The sequence below is a fragment of the Diabrotica virgifera genome, chromosome 2, assembly GCF_917563875.1.
Source record: "Diabrotica virgifera virgifera chromosome 2, PGI_DIABVI_V3a".
Taxonomy (NCBI): domain Eukaryota; kingdom Metazoa; phylum Arthropoda; class Insecta; order Coleoptera; family Chrysomelidae; genus Diabrotica; species Diabrotica virgifera.
Genome location: NC_065444.1, coordinates 200,679,490 through 200,697,937, shown reverse-complemented (window position 1 = coordinate 200,697,937; position 18,448 = coordinate 200,679,490). Strand labels below are relative to the sequence as shown.

The 18,448-nt window shown below is 30.8% G+C and overlaps 2 protein-coding genes across 5 annotated transcripts in view; one reads left to right on the top strand and one right to left on the bottom strand.

Annotated features, from left to right (window-relative positions):
• LOC126880356 (leucine-rich repeat flightless-interacting protein 2) overlaps positions 1–5,387 on the bottom strand; it is a 188,299-nt gene extending 182,912 nt beyond the window's left edge. Inside the window, exon 1 of one of the 2 annotated variants that reach the window (XM_050644173.1) lies at positions 5,062–5,387. The gene's annotated coding sequence lies outside the window, so the exon portion shown is untranslated. The remainder of the gene's footprint in view (positions 1–5,061) is intronic. The other variant, XM_050644174.1, reaches the window with a different exon arrangement.
• LOC126880352 (acylamino-acid-releasing enzyme-like) overlaps positions 1–18,448 on the top strand; it is a 123,803-nt gene that overhangs the window by 58,336 nt on the left and 47,019 nt on the right. For 2 of the 3 annotated variants that reach the window (XM_050644155.1, XM_050644157.1), the window contains exons 2-3: positions 6,214–6,450; positions 16,979–17,130. In XM_050644155.1, coding sequence (XP_050500112.1) covers positions 6,236–6,450; positions 16,979–17,130 — 367 coding nt within the window. In that variant the 5' untranslated portion in view covers positions 6,214–6,235. Of the gene's footprint in view, positions 1–6,146; positions 6,451–16,978; positions 17,131–18,448 lie in introns of those variants that run through there. The other variant, XM_050644156.1, reaches the window with a different exon arrangement.

Genomic DNA, 18,448 nt, shown 5'->3' with positions numbered 1-18,448 from the left:
AGGCACTTTAACAACTGGCCATGTTCGTCATCAGTAGGAGGGTGTTTTCTTAATAAAGTGCGGCAAACTTTATTAAGGGGTAATTTTACACATGAAAATAATGACAGTTTGCTTTATAATCATATGTCCGCAAACGCTTCGTTTCCGTGATACGGGATGTTCAATTTTTTTTACAAACTGACGATTTTTTTATTGCTTTAAGAGTAAACAATAGCGATCAACAGGTAGCAAAAACGCGTTCCAAGATTGCGGCTATAATTTTGAATATTTTTTCGAGATATTTGGCACACGTATTCGTAATATAATAAAGAATGGCGGTACAGAGCCCAATTTGAAAAATATATTCATATGTGGAAATTACTCTGTAATTAAATACAATATTAAAAGAATGAGCCTGTACCGCCATTAAGAAGAACAATAAAATACACTTTCTTCAAATAAACTGTTTATCCGATGCCTAGATTTTGTGTCATTTTGGAACTACATACTAATGAAATAAAAAATTTTAGTAGTTCCAAAATGACACAAAATCTAGGCATCGGATAAAAAAGTTTATTTGAAGAAAGTGTATTTTTTTGTTCTTCTTAATGGCGGTACAGGCTCGTTTTTTTAATATTGTATTTAATTACAGAGTAATTTCCACATATTAATATATTTTTCAAATTGGGCTCTGCCCAATTCTCAAAGCTCACTGTCATTCTTTATTATATTACGAATACATGTGCCAAATATCTCGGAAAAAATATTCAAAATTACAGCCGCAATCTTGGAACGCGTTTTCGCTACCTGTTGATCGCTGTTTCCTCTTAAAACCAGTTGAGATGTGCAAATCAAATTTGGTGGTTTTTAAGACGTAGTTATTGCACATTTTTTAACACAAAATTAAGAAAAATTATTTAGGTGAAACATCAAGACCATTAAACGTTAGAATAAGTGAACATCAGTCTTATATTAAAAATAGAGAATTTGATAGATCTCAAATATGTCAACATGCATGGGATAATGAACATAGAGTTCAGTGGAGAGATTCAAGTATAGTCCTGAAAGAATCAGATAGTAAAAAGAGAAAAATCAAAGAAGCGGCTCTAATTATGCTAAATGAAACCAATTGTGTCGCAAATTCCTCGGTAGAATGCAGTAGGATGTGGTTACCCATACTGAAAGAGGAAGTCAATACAAAGAAAATACCACGATTAGTAAGTCAATAACATATCGAGTTAGTACAAATTTTATATTTAGTATTACTTATTGTATATCTATGTATTATTAATATTATTTATAATTTAAACATATTAAAGTCGGAATTTGGTATTAGTTTTTTGAAAGTAAATTAAATGTAGGACCAAATGCTTACGTTGTCGGGATAGTATCACGAGGTTTTTTTCCTGGTTTTCCCTCATGATTTACTATGGAATCTCTAACGCGAGAATTTTAATGTCATCGTTGCATTTGGTTCTCTTTTTAAAGACAGATCACATGCTATGATTTTTTTTGTGACGGATATTCTTGAGTTGGGATTGATTTCATGTAATCGAATGAACTATCTTTTAGTAAAGTCGTCCCAGGAATGCAACTCATAAATATTGGCGATATCATTTTAAAGTCTTCTACTTTAAAATTATAATATACGTCTGAATTGCCAATATAGATGAGTCAGATTAAATAAATTATTAGAAGAATTTTTTACTTAGCAACAACATTTTTGTTTATTTTAGTAGTATTTTGTATTTTGACAACGAAACCCGATTTGGGCTTCGAAACGTTAATAAAATCATTTTTTTGGTAAAATTGTGGCTTATTCCCATTAAAAATAGTTAATTAAAAAAATTAAGAATTTAATATTCACCATTAGCGCGCAAATGGGAATTATGACCGATCATATTACCCGTATGTACGCCAATGGTGAATATAAAATTTTTACTAAAAAGGGTAGTTCTCTAGGTTGGCTGTATACCATACAGTTAAAAACTCTAACATGAAGTAAAAACCACTTCTATGTAATTGGTATATTTATTAAAAATTTTAAAAATCCCAATGGATTGAAAAAATGTGTCCAATTCAGAACGTTTTCGGACCTATCAGTCCATCATCAGTGAATTCAAATACTTGCTAAATAGCCCCAGAACCAAACAATGGTTGAAATTATAATTCAATCTACATTATGTTGTAGTAATATTGAACAGGCTAAATGCCGATGTTAAAAGATATTATAAACTCCGGGAACATGGTGAAACTCTATCAAGAAACTCAATCAACCATCTTAGGCCAACGTTGACTACCAAGTAGCACTTGTCTCAAACTCAATGTAAAATTCTAAACTGTTGAATTCCTGCTTCCCTAATTATTTTACATCAAAAGACATTAGAAACTATTTGTAGAGAATTGAAATCTGTATTGAAAATAACTGTTAATTGTTCTATGAATTAAACATATTCCAAAATTTTGTAAAAATGTAATACATTTTTCAGTTTTTCAGCCCAAAATTAGGCCACACACAGTGCAATAATGTGTCACAATGAAGTTATTATTTTCACATTTTTGAACTGTCAATATTTTTATTTTATCATTTATTGTTTAAAAACAATACAGTTGATAAGATACCCTCAGTTGCGGAGAAAGTATTAATAATAAAGATTTTTTATTCAGTCAATGATGTGAGCACTGTCAGTTAAATAACGTGTGGCCTAACTTTTACACACATACCTACTGTGGCAAATGTATTCATCATCAGGGCTTTTCATTCTGGGTGAAATGTTTGCCGCTCTTACTTAAAGCTCTCGGATTCTCAGGCAAATGCAGGCCTATGATATCTCAGGCAAATGTATATTTTTCAAAATTTTGGAATGCGTTTAAATCGTAGAACAATTTTAACTTTTGATTTTAATATAGATTTCAATTCTCTACAAATATTATCTCATGACTTTTGATGTAAAATAATTAGGGAAGCAGGAATTCAACAGTTTAGAATTTTACATTGAGTTACCTATGGCCCGTTTTACGATTCACCACCTGGTAGAAATATGGTGTATTCCACGAATATACAACTGTTTTGGATTATCGCAACAACGAATATTTTAGTGTGCAACATAAGAAGTACGAAAGTATTTTGCCCTAATAATTACTCCAATAAAGGGTACAGTAAATACAGAAATAAAGGGTACAATTAAAACATCAACATCACAACTTGTGGTGTATGCTGACAACATAGCATTAATTAGCAGAAACCTAGACGGTTTAATAGAAGAATTTGCGAACTTTGTAAGGAATCTTTCAAAAGGGGTTTAGCAATAAATGAAAACACAACAAAATACCTAATATGCTCAAGAAAAAATTCAGTTAAGTAATGTGACAAGCTTAAATATTGGTATTTTATCAACAATTAACAAAGCGCACCGGTGCATTGAAAAGGTTAAATAGGTTAAGGTTCTCAGTTAATCGAACTAATGATACTGAAAATTTACAGAACAGCAATTTTATTAGACCAGTAATCACATATGGTGCTGAAGTAATGTGTCTGATACAGAAAGATGGAGAAAGATTGATGAGCCTAGAGAGGAAAATAATTCAGACGATAGCTGGCCCACTAAACTTAGGTAATAATGAATTTAGAAAACTGATGAACCACAAAGTAAGAGATCTTTTGAAAGGGAAAGACATTGTCAGATTTATCAAGACACAGAAATTCCAATGGGTAGGACGTATTAGAAAGGAGAAATCCGGAAGCCTCTATCAAGAAAATTACCAATGGACACCTGTATCAAGGAGACCATGAGGAAGACCCAAAGCCAGATAGGAGAACCAGATAGTCGAGGACCTTAAGAAAATGGGAGTTAGAGAATGGGTGACCATTAGCAAAAACAGGAATGAATAGAGAAAAATTGTAGAAGATGCCAAGTCACACAACCAATTCTGTACTGTTGAGGTAAACAGTCGTAACTCCAATACTTGCAGAAATGGAGTTAATACCAAGCTCTTGTTGTCAGATTTTCATAGCATCTGGTGGCAAAAAATCATACATCCAGCATTATTAGTTGCCTAGATAAGGCGTTTAGAAACAATAGTAACTCCATTAGTCAGTTGAGGTAAACAGTAGTACATCCATAGCAACTCCATAGATACGTGCATACACGATAGTATGCTTTGGTATGCGGTAGTGGTAAACTCCATTTTCACATTAAAATAAAGGTCTCACCTTTATTAAGATAAAGATATTTAGATATTTTTTTTCTAATGAGTTCTTTTTTGTTCCAAACATTGTGATTTAGTTTTTGCATTTTTAAATGTGGAATATACTATCTTTGTAATCACTTTTAATAAAAAAAATTTATAGTTTATTAACTAGTCTGTATGTTTTGCGCTTTCTTGCAAATGTGTACATTATGGATATACAACTGTTTACCTCAACGGTACAGAATTGTAAAACCAAAATGTTAATGCCAACTGCTTTCCTGCGACAATCACTCTGCTAGGAGTGTAGATGCCATGATGATGATTTATTTGGAGAATAACAAAACATAATGTTTAGACATTTTGTAAATCTAGATTTTGTATTTCCATGTGATCTTTAGATAAAAAAATTATCTGTCTGTAAAATTCTTACTTGGTAAGCACATAAACCTCAGGAAATGTAGTTTACAAACCACATTACTTAATCTTTGAATTCCAAATTGTATTTTATATTAGTACTGTATAAATCTTTTAAATACAAATATTATGCAACTAAAGATTGCAATTAGCACATGAGGTAAAAAACACATTCAAATTTACTTTCAAAACTTCAATTGAACATCAATTATGGGTATTATCTAATAAAAACAGTAATTGATAATGAGGAAGTAAAAAAATAGGTGATCAATGGATAAAATTGGCATTGGATGAGTTAATCTATTGCAGTAATTGAAATGTTACCAGACTGAGGTCATAGTTTAAGTATATTTACATAAGGAGTATTAAAGTTTAGTAAACAAATTGGAAACCGAATATATTAGCAGGTGTGTAAAAGAATAAGTGGGTGTGATATTCCTTTGGCTTCTAGCCAACTAAAAACCACTTTGTACTCACTTTAATTTTACAATTTTCATCTGATATCCTCTTTTCTGCTTTGCATTATATACTTATATCCGAAACAGGGCTATTTATTTATGATTCAACTAAATCAATCGTTGTTACAGGATCTCTGTAGACTCAGGGGTGTAACAAAGTTTATATATGGCCACTAATTCTCTGTTAAGACGGATAATCACGTAGTTTTGACACTTTATTATTTAAATTTACTTTATTAACTACTTTTTAGTTAAACTTTCTATTGAAAAAACTACAATAATATGCAAAAATATCGACATGTGTAACATCATGACGACATTACTTTTTTAGTTCGCGAATTAGAAATCAGAACTGCCAATATTGCGAAAATCCCTAAGTTGAACTGTCAGTAAACGTCAGAATGCAGCTTCTCGAACAGCATGTACAGTGTATTTAGTCTCTCATGCGTATGACGTCATATTAAAAAATTGGTCATTTCAATTATTGTAATTAACTATTCTAAATGGGAAATAAGCCACAATTTAACTAAAAAATGATTTTATTCCAAATCGGACGTCGTTGTCAAAATACAAAATATTAATAAAGTAAACAAAAATATAAAATTCTTCTAATATGTATCTTATTTCCCATTTATTACAAAAATGCCACAAGGAAATAGCTTCAGAACAACATTTCAAATATTGAATGGGAATGAAATGTGAATTTCATATTGTTTCGTGGACCTGGATTAATATAAACTTAGAATTATTAATTATCAATAATAGTGTTTCAATGTATTTTTGGATTTTTTTATAAATCATTACTTTGAAAACACTTTCGAGAATAAGTCAAAGTGTTCCTAAATATTTTAATTAAAAATAAACTGCTAACAATTTTATTTATATCCAGACACACACTACACAGAATTTAAACTATTTATGCTATTACTTTTTATTTTAAATATTCTAATATTGCTAACATATTGTTTATAATTATTGTTTATAATTTTAATTTTCAAATCCAAATACCAGTGGTGGAAAATACATTTTCCTTTTATCTGGTGGGGGGACGTCATCTGGAAGAAGAACAGAAGAAGTAAAACGTCATTATTGTTGATATTTTTTTAACCTCACTTAACTTAAGTAAAGAGACAAGAAAGAAGTATAAAATAGTTTTTTTTGTTTATTTTAGGGATATTTAACAATTCTTTAAAATGTCTTTAAAGATAGATAAGTTCGTAAAGACCTATAAGTCGATATCACGAATTCCCGCAGTGGTTGGAGGTACCATCAGATCAAATGGAATAATAAGTACTCAGTGGAGCCAGAGAAATTTGGAGAAAGGTAAAAGTACTGAATTCACCAAAGAATTCTTCACTACGAATTTAAAAAAGACTGCTGAATCTATGCCAATTGATGTTGGAACAGAGTAAGTATTTCTGTAACTGCCTTCTTGTTACATTTTAAAGTTAAATACCTACTAGATTTATATGGGATTAAGATAGGGTTACCAAACGTTTATTATACACCCCACATTTTAAATTAAATTACATATTCATAGGTAAATTCAGTCTTGGCCCGTGAGGTAGTGCCATAGAGCCACGGCACTGCCTTGCTCACTATGCAGAAACATATTTTTTATCTTCAAAACCTTTTAATGCCTGTTAATTTTTATGTGTGTATTTCTTTTTATCTTCATAAATTATATCAAATCTGGCAACTGTGTAGCGTAGTACAATCGCTGCCACTTACAGCAAAGATTATTCGACAGGAGAATATTGTGCCAAAATCGGTACTGGCACGCCTGAAAAAAAAAGATTTTACGTTCATTCTATGTAAGTGATAGAGAAAGAGCTATATTGAACTATTAGTATGCCTTAAAATGAGAATCTTTGTCCCGGGCACGAGAGTATCTATTTATTTTGAGTTTCTTTACATGCTGGCTTGTCGCTTTTATTATGTCTATTTTCTGTTAAAAAGTTTTTGTATTTATAATTAAACTTTTAGTGCATCATGATCTTGGGTGTAGTATAAATATTAGGTATTTTGATTATTTCTTAAGTTTAATTTATTAATTGACAATGAATCAGATTAGTATCTTAAAAAACATTTTTGGCGGTTTTTCGTCAGAAAAAAAACTACAAATTATATAATGTTTTTTTGTGGAGCGTTCGAGTTAGCTTTTAGAGGTCACGACGAAAAAGAAAATTCAGAAACTAGAGGCATATGGAGCTGGTCAATTTTAGCGCCGAATTAGACAACGACTTAAAGGTTCAAGTTTCATATTCAAAGTTCCAGGTCTTTCAAAGGTCTTCCTTCTCCGGACATTAAGTTGCTTAGTTGCTTCTAATTTATTTATGTTGGAGATAATTTTAATTTTTAAGCAAAACTCGGTTTAAAACTGAATTAGAAGTACTGTATTAGCGAGACATATTAAGTAGTACCTCTTGGCATTGATTAATAACCTACACAAAACTGGGAACTTTTTAATCAATGCCCTGGGGCTGTTCCGCTATCGGTTTTATTAAGTGAGGAAGGTTTATAAAGCACATTTGAAGAAACTATTAAACTTTTAAGTATTTTAGTTACCATTCCTATATCAACATCTGAAGCAGAACGCTGTTTTTCGATGTTAAAACGAATTCAAACATTTCTTAGATATACAAAGAAAGAAGAACTACTGCTGTAGGTATGCTTTCTACAGAAAAGCATTTTGGAAATGGTATTGATGATTTTAATAATAAAGTCATTGAAAACTTTGCAACCAAAAAAAAAGAAGAATGGACTTCATATATCGTAAACTTATAGTGATATTACACAACTTTGTGCATGTGTGTGAATAATGAAATAGTATGATTTTTATAATTTTATAAATAGAGACTAAATCGTAATAACAAAATTTTAAGTATTATCAGCAGTAAATACTTGTGGTATATAAGTTGAGAGTTTTTTATTATTAATTAATTTACGGAATTGTTTTGATAAATTTTGGACAATTCCTTGGCACTTCAGATAAATATACTATTGTGTTTTCAATTTATCAATCAAAAGCAAAATGAAAATTAAATTAAATTTTTTTTTAAATAACGCGGGCACATAAATTTGATACACCCTGTATATTGAGCTGTTTTAAAATTTATTAGAATTTAGTGAATGTAAATAGATTTCTCTTTTAACGAGCTTTCCGAGGAACCATTAAAGACTTTTGTGAATAATTAAAGTGAAAAGAACTATGTATTTAGATTTAAAATGGAAAAAAATTGTTTACTGTATAATTTCTCGAAAGTGATAATTGAAAAGAAAGTTGGAATTTTAATATCTTCATTTCAATACGAGTATATGTGGGAGAGTTTCTCCGAAAGTAATTAGGATTGTCGGAACAAATTTGAGGGTGACTGTTGTTTGTCAAATGGAAAAGTCAATGTTTTGATTCTTGGAATGTGGAAGGGGAAAAGATGGATTGGATGATTGAGAGAGGTTGAAAAATTATTCATTATGTTGTTGGCAGCGAGAAGAAGCGGTTTTTCGACGTGTTAAGTGGAGTAGATAGTTAGCATATATCAGTGGCCGGTTGATAGTGGAGAATAGTGTTGAAAAGTGGAACGAGCGACAGATCAAATCGAGACGAAATACCTCTTTGATTCTGTATTATTGTGAGAAGGAGAGCAGAGAATTTTTGGAGTTTTGTTTGAATCGAGAACGGGTCAAAGAGACACGGTTTTTTTAAGAATTAGTGCTGGTATGCTGACAGTTTTGAAACTGGACAATGGAGAGAGGCTTTGATAAGTAGCTTTTAACATAATCAACGAGGGAGAGCTGTTTGGGGTCACGAGAAGACATCCGAGTGAGGGAAGAAAAAGGTCAGTCAATTTATGTGAAAGAGATTTTTATGTTCGGAAAATAAATTTTTGTGTAAAAAGCATATGAATTAAAGTTCCAATATTTCAAAATATAAATAGTAAATATAGGTAACCTTGCGAAGACATAATTTTGTTTGGTTTATTTTGTTTTACCAAAGTCATCGGGAACAAACCGATAAATTGTTTTTTTTGTAAAGATAATATATTTAAGTGGTATAAATTTCATTCGGACATCTGTGTCCACAGGTTTTTTAGATTCGATAGTTTTCAGAGTATTAATTTGATAAATAAAAGACAATTCTGTATTTTTATTTTAATAGTTTGCTTTATTTCTTTTCCCTATTTTATCCCGATTAGGATCAACTCAGAGATACTGAACCCACGAGAGAAGATAAATATAACGTAAGATAATTTGGTTTTTTTTTATATATTAAAAGGCACCCTGAGATTTTTTATTCAATTTTGATATATGATTTGCGACAATTAAATGATTAATTAAATAAATAAAAATCAATATAAAATTAATAAGAAGCAGATCACAACAACATGGCGAGCCAACGTTAGGGCATTAAAGTATCTCTGGTTGTGAATTTGAAGGGAATAGGAAACGGAAAACAGGTGAAGGAAAATTTATTTGCCCGTCGGAAAGATTTTGATATATTTAAAATTTTTGAAATATTTGTGTGACATAAATTTTTATCTAGGTACAATTTTTACATATTTATTTTATTTTTGATTGATTTGAGATTTGAGATATTTAAAAATTTGTGGGATAAATTGATTATATTTGGGGAGAGAAAAATTTTCGTCTCGACAGCATACAAGGTATTTTCGAATTTCATATTAGGCGGGGATAAATTTTAACTACATGTCGATAACAACCAGAAGCAAAAGCAAAGAAAACAAAAAACAAGAAGAACATTTGGAACAAGAAGAACTTATAGAACAAGAAGACATTTTCGAAACAACAATCATGGCATCAGAAAATCAGGAATTATCAGGAATAGATAAACTATTACAACTGATGCAACTCCAGTCACAAAAACTGGATGAAGCAAAAAGGACAATGGATAAAAATCAGGAGGAAACAAAACAAGCAATGGATAAAAATCAGGAAGAAACATCAAAGAAAATGGATGAAACACAACAAAAAATGGATGAAACACAACAAAAAATGGATGAATCACAACAAAAAATGGAACAGAAAATGGATAAAGTGGATCAAAAAATGGATCAAACACAACAAAAAATGGATGACAATCAACAGGAAACAAAACAAGCAATAGAAGAGAACAATAAGAAAATAGAGGAACGCATAGAAAAGTATGAAAAGGAAATAAAAGGATGTTTGACAACAATGAAAAACGAGATAGAACAGCAAGAAATGAAAATTAAAGATCACATGCAAGAACAAGAAATTAGAATGAAGGACCACATGAAAGAACAAGAAATGAAAATTCAAAACAAAATGGAGGAGTTAACAAATTGCCAGAAAAAGGAACTAGAAAATTTGGAAAATAAGTTGGAAAACGCATTACAAGAGGACAGACGAGAAATAGAAAGACAAATGGAGGAAATCAAGAATCAACAAAATTCCGGAGAAAGAAGGGAAACGATTATCCATAGTACAGAGGATGTGAAAATAAGATTTGGCGGGGATGTAAAAAAATTACACCCAGTAATTTTCATAAACAATTTGAAAAAGAAAATACGACACATCGGTAACTTCGAGACAGCCAAAGAAACGATAAGGAACCATCTTAAAGATGAGGCAAGTTTATGGTTCGATAGCAAAGAAGAAGAATTGGACAATTGGCATAAATTCGAACAAAAGTTCCTGAGTTTTTTCTGGGGAAAAATACAACAGCTAGAAATAAACAAGGAATTACAAAATGGGAGGTACCATGATAGAATGGGTATTTCAGAGATAACATATGCACTACAATTATATAATAATGCAAAACATCTGCAGTACAATTATTCATCCGAACAGCTAGTAGAACTGATAGCCAGACATTTTGAAGATACCTTAGAAGATCACATAACTTTACAAAACTACAAAGATATCGACAGTTTGTGCCAATTTTTACAAATACGAAAAGCAAAAATGAGGGAAAGAGAAATAAGAAGATCGCAAGAAAATTATAGACAACGCGAAAATCAATACTATAGAGATAGAAGACAAAACTTTCGGAGAGACTATACAAGAAGAGAATTTATTCCGAGGAGTGAAAACGAAAATAGAGACAATGGAAGAGGAAACTATGAACAAAGAAATAGGCAATGGAACGAAGACAGATACCGAGAAAACCAGAATAGAAATAATACACGCACAAATCAAGGAGACAGAAATGATAATAGAAGGAATGAACAGGAAAATCGTGGAAACCGATACGGGTCCAACAGACCGAGAGAAAATAGAAGAGCGGTAAACAATACGCAAATAGGCGAATATGAGGATGAGAGACAAAGCGATGAAAGAATAAGCGAAGAAGAACAGCAATCGTTTTTTCACGAAGGCGCTCACTAAAAACAAAAGAACAAACAGGAATTTTTTGTCAACCGAAGGAATTTATTAAATTAGCAGGAAATAATGATAAAGAAAATGGATCTAATTTAAAATTTGTAGATGGTTTTATAAATGAGAAACCGATTAAAATTATGATTGATACTGGTTCAGAAATTACTTTGATTAACAGGAAAGTAATAGAAGAGGTTGATTTGACGAATTTAATTTACAAAATTCCTAAGGTAACTTTAGTGGGCGCAAATAAACGGATTTTGGCGACAATAAATGAAGGAATACGAATAAAGGTTCGATTGGGGAAGAAATTCTATGCACTACAATGTGTTATAATGCCAAACATGATGCAGGATATGATCGTAGGAGTGGATGAATTGTCAGAAAAGCATGTGGTGATAGATTTCAAAAATAACACGATGAAAATCACAGATGGAAAAGAAGAAGAACCTAACATTCTGGAAATGGACAAGGAACATGAGAAACGGAAAAAGGATAATGCAGATAAAAAACAAACGGTGGAAATGAATTTGGCAATGAAGCAGGGACAGAGAAGAAAGAGGAGAGAGCAACAGAAGATAAATAAAAACAATGAAGCCTGGGATTCCTCAAAAAAGGAGATGAGCCCAGAAGAAGAAAAAGAAGAAAAAAGAGTGACAAAGGAAATTGACGATTGGAATTCCTCGAAAAAAGAGATGAGTCCAGAAGAAGAAAAAGAAGAAAGAAAATTGATAAAAGAAAATGAAGAGTGGGATTCCTCGAAAAGAGAGACGAGCCCAGAAGAAGAAAAAGAAGAAAGAAGATGGATAAAAGAAAATGAAGATTGGGATTCCTCGAAAAAAGAGATGAGCCCAGAAGAAGAAAAAGAAGAAAAAAGATTGACCCAGGAAAATGAAGCTTGGGATTCCTCAAAAGATGAGATGAGCCCAGAAGAAGAAGAGATCAGAATAGAAAAAGAAGGCGGAAAAGATACAATTGAAACTGCGGTATTTAAAGAGGAAGTATGCAAAATGGAGCAGACAGAATACACAATAAACATGTGTAGAGAATTGAGGGAATGTGAAAATTTAATAAATGAAGAAAACAGAGTAGCCAAAAAGTATGGAAATTCATTTGAAACTAAAGACTTAGGAAATTTTCGATCGAAAACTTACCCTATCCCATCTAAGTACAGACACTGGGAAAAAGAAAGCAATTGTTTTTCAGATGGGACTGAATATTTTAACACAATAGAAAAGTGTTGTTGTCGAGAGAAAATCATATTTTTGTTGCACTTATTAATACTGATTTTATCTCAAAACAAGGCGGGGATGTTATTGTGTTTTCAATTTATCAATCAAAAGCAAAATGAAAATTAAATTAAATTTTTTTTTAAATAACGCGGGCACATAAATTTAATACACCCTGTATATTGAGCTGTTTTAAAATTTATTAGAATTTAGTGAATGTAAATAGATTTCTCTTTTAACGAGCTTTCCGAGGAACCATTAAAGACTTTTGTGAATAATTAAAGTGAAAAGAACTATGTATTTAGATTTAAAATGGAAAAAAATTGTTTACTGTATAATTTCTCGAAAGTGATAATTGAAAAGAAAGTTGGAATTTTAATATCTTCATTTCAATACGAGTATATGTGGGAGAGTTTCTCCGAAAGTAATTAGAATTGTCGGAACAAATTTGAGGGTGACTGTTGTTTGTCAAATGGAAAAGTCAATGTTTTGATTCTTGGAATGTGGAAGGGGAAAAGATGGATTGGATGATTGAGAGAGGTTGAAAAATTATTCATTATGTTGTTGGCAGCGAGAAGAAGCGGTTTTTCGACGTGTTAAGTGGAGTAGATAGTTAGCATATATCAGTGGCCGGTTGATAGTGGAGAATAGTGTTGAAAAGTGGAACGAGCGACAGATCAAATCGAGCCGAAATACCTCTTTGATTCTGTATTATTGTGAGAAGGAGAGCAGAGAATTTTTGGAGTTTTGTTTGAATCGAGAACGGGTCAAAGAGACACGGTTTTTTGGAGAATTAGTGCTGGTATGCTGACAGTTTTGAAGCTGGACAACGGAGAGAGGCTTTGATGAGTAGCTTTTAACATAATCAACGAGGGAGAGCTGTTTGGGGTCACGAGAAGACATCCGAGTGAGGGAAGAAAAAGGTCAGTCAATTTATGTGAAAGAGATTTTTATGTTCGGAAAATAAATTTTTGAGTAAAAAGCATATGAATTAAAGTTCCAATATTTCAAAATATAAATAGTAAATATAGGTAACCTTGCGAAGACATAATTTTGTTTGGTTTATTTTGTTTTACCAAAGTCATCGGGAACAAACCGATAAATTGTTTTTTTTTGTAAAGATAATAATTTTAAGTGGTATAAATTTCATTTGGACATCTGTGTCCACAGGTTTTTTAGATTCGATAGTTTTCAGAGTATTAATTTGATAAATAAAAGACAATTCTGTATTTTTATTTTAATAGTTTGCTTTATTTCTTTTCCCTATTTTATCCCGATTAGTATCAACTCAGAGATACTGAACCCACGAGAGAAGATAAATATAACGTAAGATAATTTGGTTTTTTTTTATATATTAAAAGGCACCCTGAGATTTTTTATTCAATTTTGATATATGATTTGCGACAATTAAATGATTAATTAAATAAATAAAAATCAATATAAAATTAATAAGAAGCAGATCACAACAATACATAAGATACATAAAATAAAAGTATGAGCACCTATTTTTTTAAATTTTTGTTAAGTATACCTTTTTTGACAATATCGTGAATTCGTCACTAAAAATTTTGGCGGCTGCCTGAATTGTGGCACTACCTTCTTAGAGTGGTACGAGCCGCCACTGGGTAAATTGAAAAAGGTTTATGTCTCAAATTAGCTAAAAGGAGCATGTTTCAATGATTATGACTTGATAGAGGCCGAAGAGTACCTTGAAAGAAGCTTTACCTGAAGAGTATGGCCACCAAACCCTCTTTGGATGTGTCCCATTTTTTTCAAGTTTATGATCTGGTCACCCTAGATTAAGATTAATCCACAATTATGTTTTACATTTTTTTTTGACATTTCGATTTTCAATCCTGAATTGTACCCTGTATAAGCCATCCCAATCCCTTTCAACAAGCATATAGTTGAAACCAACGAACTGTCAACACTGATGGAATCGCCATGAAGTGAATTTAATGGCGCCAGGATGAGATAGAAGATAATCGGGTAAAGGAGGCAAGATAATCACCATCTTTCCTAAACAAACAAATTGTGACAGTGCTAGTCAGGTACGTTGTAGTTGCAGCAAATTTTACCTGACAAATTCTCTGTCTCTCTAGGACCTCTCTCTTGTATGTTGGCGCCAATCTCGCTTCACTGTTTGAATGGGACGGGGCCATTCCATCAGTGTTGACAGTTCATTGGTTGAAACACAACCACCCACTTAGAGATAGAAGATATTCACACATGTGCTCATGCTCTCGTTTTGTAAACAAAAAATATCCCAAATGGCAATCTACAGTGTATTTTCATTCTACTTTGTGTCACCAGCAATATATATAAATTATTGAATGTTAATGTTTGGTTGTAGTGTGTTTTTTGTTAAGTTATATGCTCTAAATACTTTTTAAAACAGATCAGTTTATAAAATTTCCCAGAATTTTCAAACTATTTTTTCGAACATTTCTTTTTAATGTTAAAACACGATTTTCAGAGTGGAAATCAAAACATCCAGTAGTTAATTAAGAAGTGTAATGTTTATTACACCAACAATTGTGGCACACTCCCATATAAACATTATACTAAGTAAAACATGCCACAAGAGACCAGTTTGAGAACCTTAACCAATTTTATTTAATTTGTTATAATTTTATTTAATTTGTTATAATTTTATTTAATTTTATATGATTTTATTGTTTTATTTCATTTTATCTAATTGTATGTAATTTTATTTTCTTTAATTTAATTCTATTAATTTTAACTACCTATCTATTTATTTATTTTTTATTTTATACAAATATTTAAAATTAAAATTTGAATCAGGTTATAATTATATAATTAAGAATAAATAAAACTTTTTAAAAATATAAACTTGAAAAAATAAATGTACATATGTATATTAAAGTGATAGGCACAAACTTTCGGCTCCAATGCATTTTAAATGCATTCATTTTTTTCGAATCCTGATAAAACTAATAAATATTTTTGAAAAATTTAAATGCAGAATGAAATATTACGTTATTACAGAGGGCCGAAAATTCCTGAAAACTTCTATAATGTTTATTTTAATAAGTTACAAGGGTTAAAAAGAAGAGAAAATTAAGTGTGGTTTTTTAATTTCAAATATCTCATTCAAAAGAAACTTGTTTGTTCTAAGGGACTTTTGGCCCTCAGTAATGATGTAATCTTTCATTCTGCGTTTAAATTTTTCAAAAATATTTATTAGTTTTTTCAGGATTCCAATATTTAACACTTTCATGACGATATATGAAACTCAATCATCTTTGTTTGTAGTTCAAAAAGAATATTCGTTAGTATTTAATGTTAACATATTATATAAATAATAATTGTTGCTAAAATAATACATATGGACATTTTTTCAAATGACAAAAAAAATTAGAACAAAATAGGTACATCACAATGTCATTGTCAACTAATGTTTACATCTGCAGATTCCATACCAGTGAAAATTCCATTACCAGTGGTAATTTGCTGTGTAAAGAAAGAAAAAGTAGGGATAGTAGATTTGCTCTGTAAAGTATTTGCGCCTACGCTCTTAATGTACAGCTGGTTCCAATAAAAACTGATACGACTCTTAAAGCGTATTTTGTAGAAAATTGAGCAGTGTATTTTCTTCTTCTTCTTCTTTTTGTTTTTGGTCTCGCTGCAAGGCAATTACCAGCACGATTTATAGGCGATCTTGATGTAGTCTGGCTCTAAGCCATATCAAAATCTCTGACTATGTTCTTGTAAAAAGCTTTTGATGAGGTGTGATATAATGAATAGGAGTTTAATTATATTGAATTTATTTTATTTTGAAGGATAAACTTATTATTTACATACTGTCACTGTCACTGCCAAATCTTATAAGATAAATCTTGTCAGATAACTTCAACCTCAAAAAATGGCTGTTGAGGGACCGCAGACGTTCGGATACAATTAGCGTCTCTTTGCAAAGACGATGACGTCGACTTTGCAAAGTAACAAGACACTTACTCAACACACACACTACACATTACACCTGACTTAGTGATAAGTTATACAATTACGTGGCTAAAGGTTTTAGTTCTAAACCAAAGCCAGAATCAGAGAAAAAAAATGGCTGTTTGTTTGTTTATTTTATTATTTTTCTGTCATAATAAATATAATATGTCAGACCAATCATACACTGCTCAAAATGATCAAATCTTACTAAGAGTCGTATCATTTTTTAGGAACCCGCTGTACATTACAAGGTTAATGCATGCATCCTGATTTTTCATTTTGAGCCAAAACCATCATACCGAGCGATAAGAAGTATTGACTTCAAAATTAATTTTAATTTTGATAAATTGGTTTCAATGAAGTTGTTTTTTTTTATTTCAGAATCATTTCAAGACTATCAAAATCTGAAAAATACAGGGCTGTTCTTCGAGACTATGATAGCAAGCAATTTTTAGAGATATGGCAAGGATACAACCTGATTAGATCAGTAGATTTAAATACTTTGGAAGCTCATGGATCCGTATATTCTGACGGTATAGTATTACAAATAAAGTCTTAGGCATATTCTCTGATTAAGTCCTTCTTATATTGACATATTTTAATATTTCGTTTTTGTTAATTGTAATTGCCTGTAGCATTTGAGTTTTTCTTTTTTTTGGTAATAAAATTAAATAAAATGCTCAGTTCATTTTATATACAGTGAGCACGTAAAGGTTGGAATAAATTCAGTTTTTCGTAAATGGGTGATTTTGGAAAGAAATCACGAAAAAGGTCGATTTTTATTTTTAAATTATAACTTTTTGGCATATGTGTCATACTAGTGACGTCATCCATCTGAGCGCAATTACGTAATCTATGATTTTTTTAAATGAGAATAGGGGTCTTATTCAATTCTCTATTCAGTAATATAAACACTAACATAATTGTTTATACAGGATGTTCAAAAAAAAATTTTTTTATTAAATTAATTGACACAAATAGAAGAACGTATGTAATTTATTTAATTCAAAATACATTTTACTCGATTAGAAAATAGAAAAAAATGTTTATTTAAAAAAATTGCTTTTCGCTTAAATAAAATGTTCAAACTACCAAGAGGTAGGTGGGTGGTATCTTCAACATTGAATTTAAGCGAAAAATTATATTTATTTGTCAAATAAGCATTTTTTCTTGTTTTCTCACAGCAGTAAAATCTATTTTGAATTAAATAAATTACAAACATTCTTCTTTTTGTCTCAATTAATTTAATTCAAAAAAATTTCTTCTGGGTACCCTGTATAAATAATTATGTTATTGTTTATATTATTGAATAGAGAATTGAATAACCTTTCAAATCAGCTATCACACGACCCCTATTCTCATTTAAAAAAAATCATCTATTACGTCATTAAGCTCAGATGGATGACCATTTTGAATGAATTTATTCCAACCTTTACATGCTCACTGAATTATTATACTATTTATTTACTCACAAAATCACTTACACAGTATATATAAACTTACATGTGGTGACTTCCCAAAAACTTACCTCGGTTAAACTGGTAGAAGTAGGTAGAACCTTTAACAAATATATAGCTGAACACAAAAAGGCATTCGATAATAGAAAAACACGATACATGTACGAGCCCCTTCCCATATCAGTTGGCCCAATGTAGATTTAAAAGAAAATCCAATTTTATAGAACAAAAACAAAAGTCCAGCATACCTACACTTTAAAAGTTTTAATTCATCGATAATTTTTGGATTTACAGAAGTATACAAAATATGTTTTAAATTAATAAGAACGATTAATTAAACAGAATAATAACAAATTAAAAAAAAACGCAAAAAATATCTAGTTTTAAAAAAACA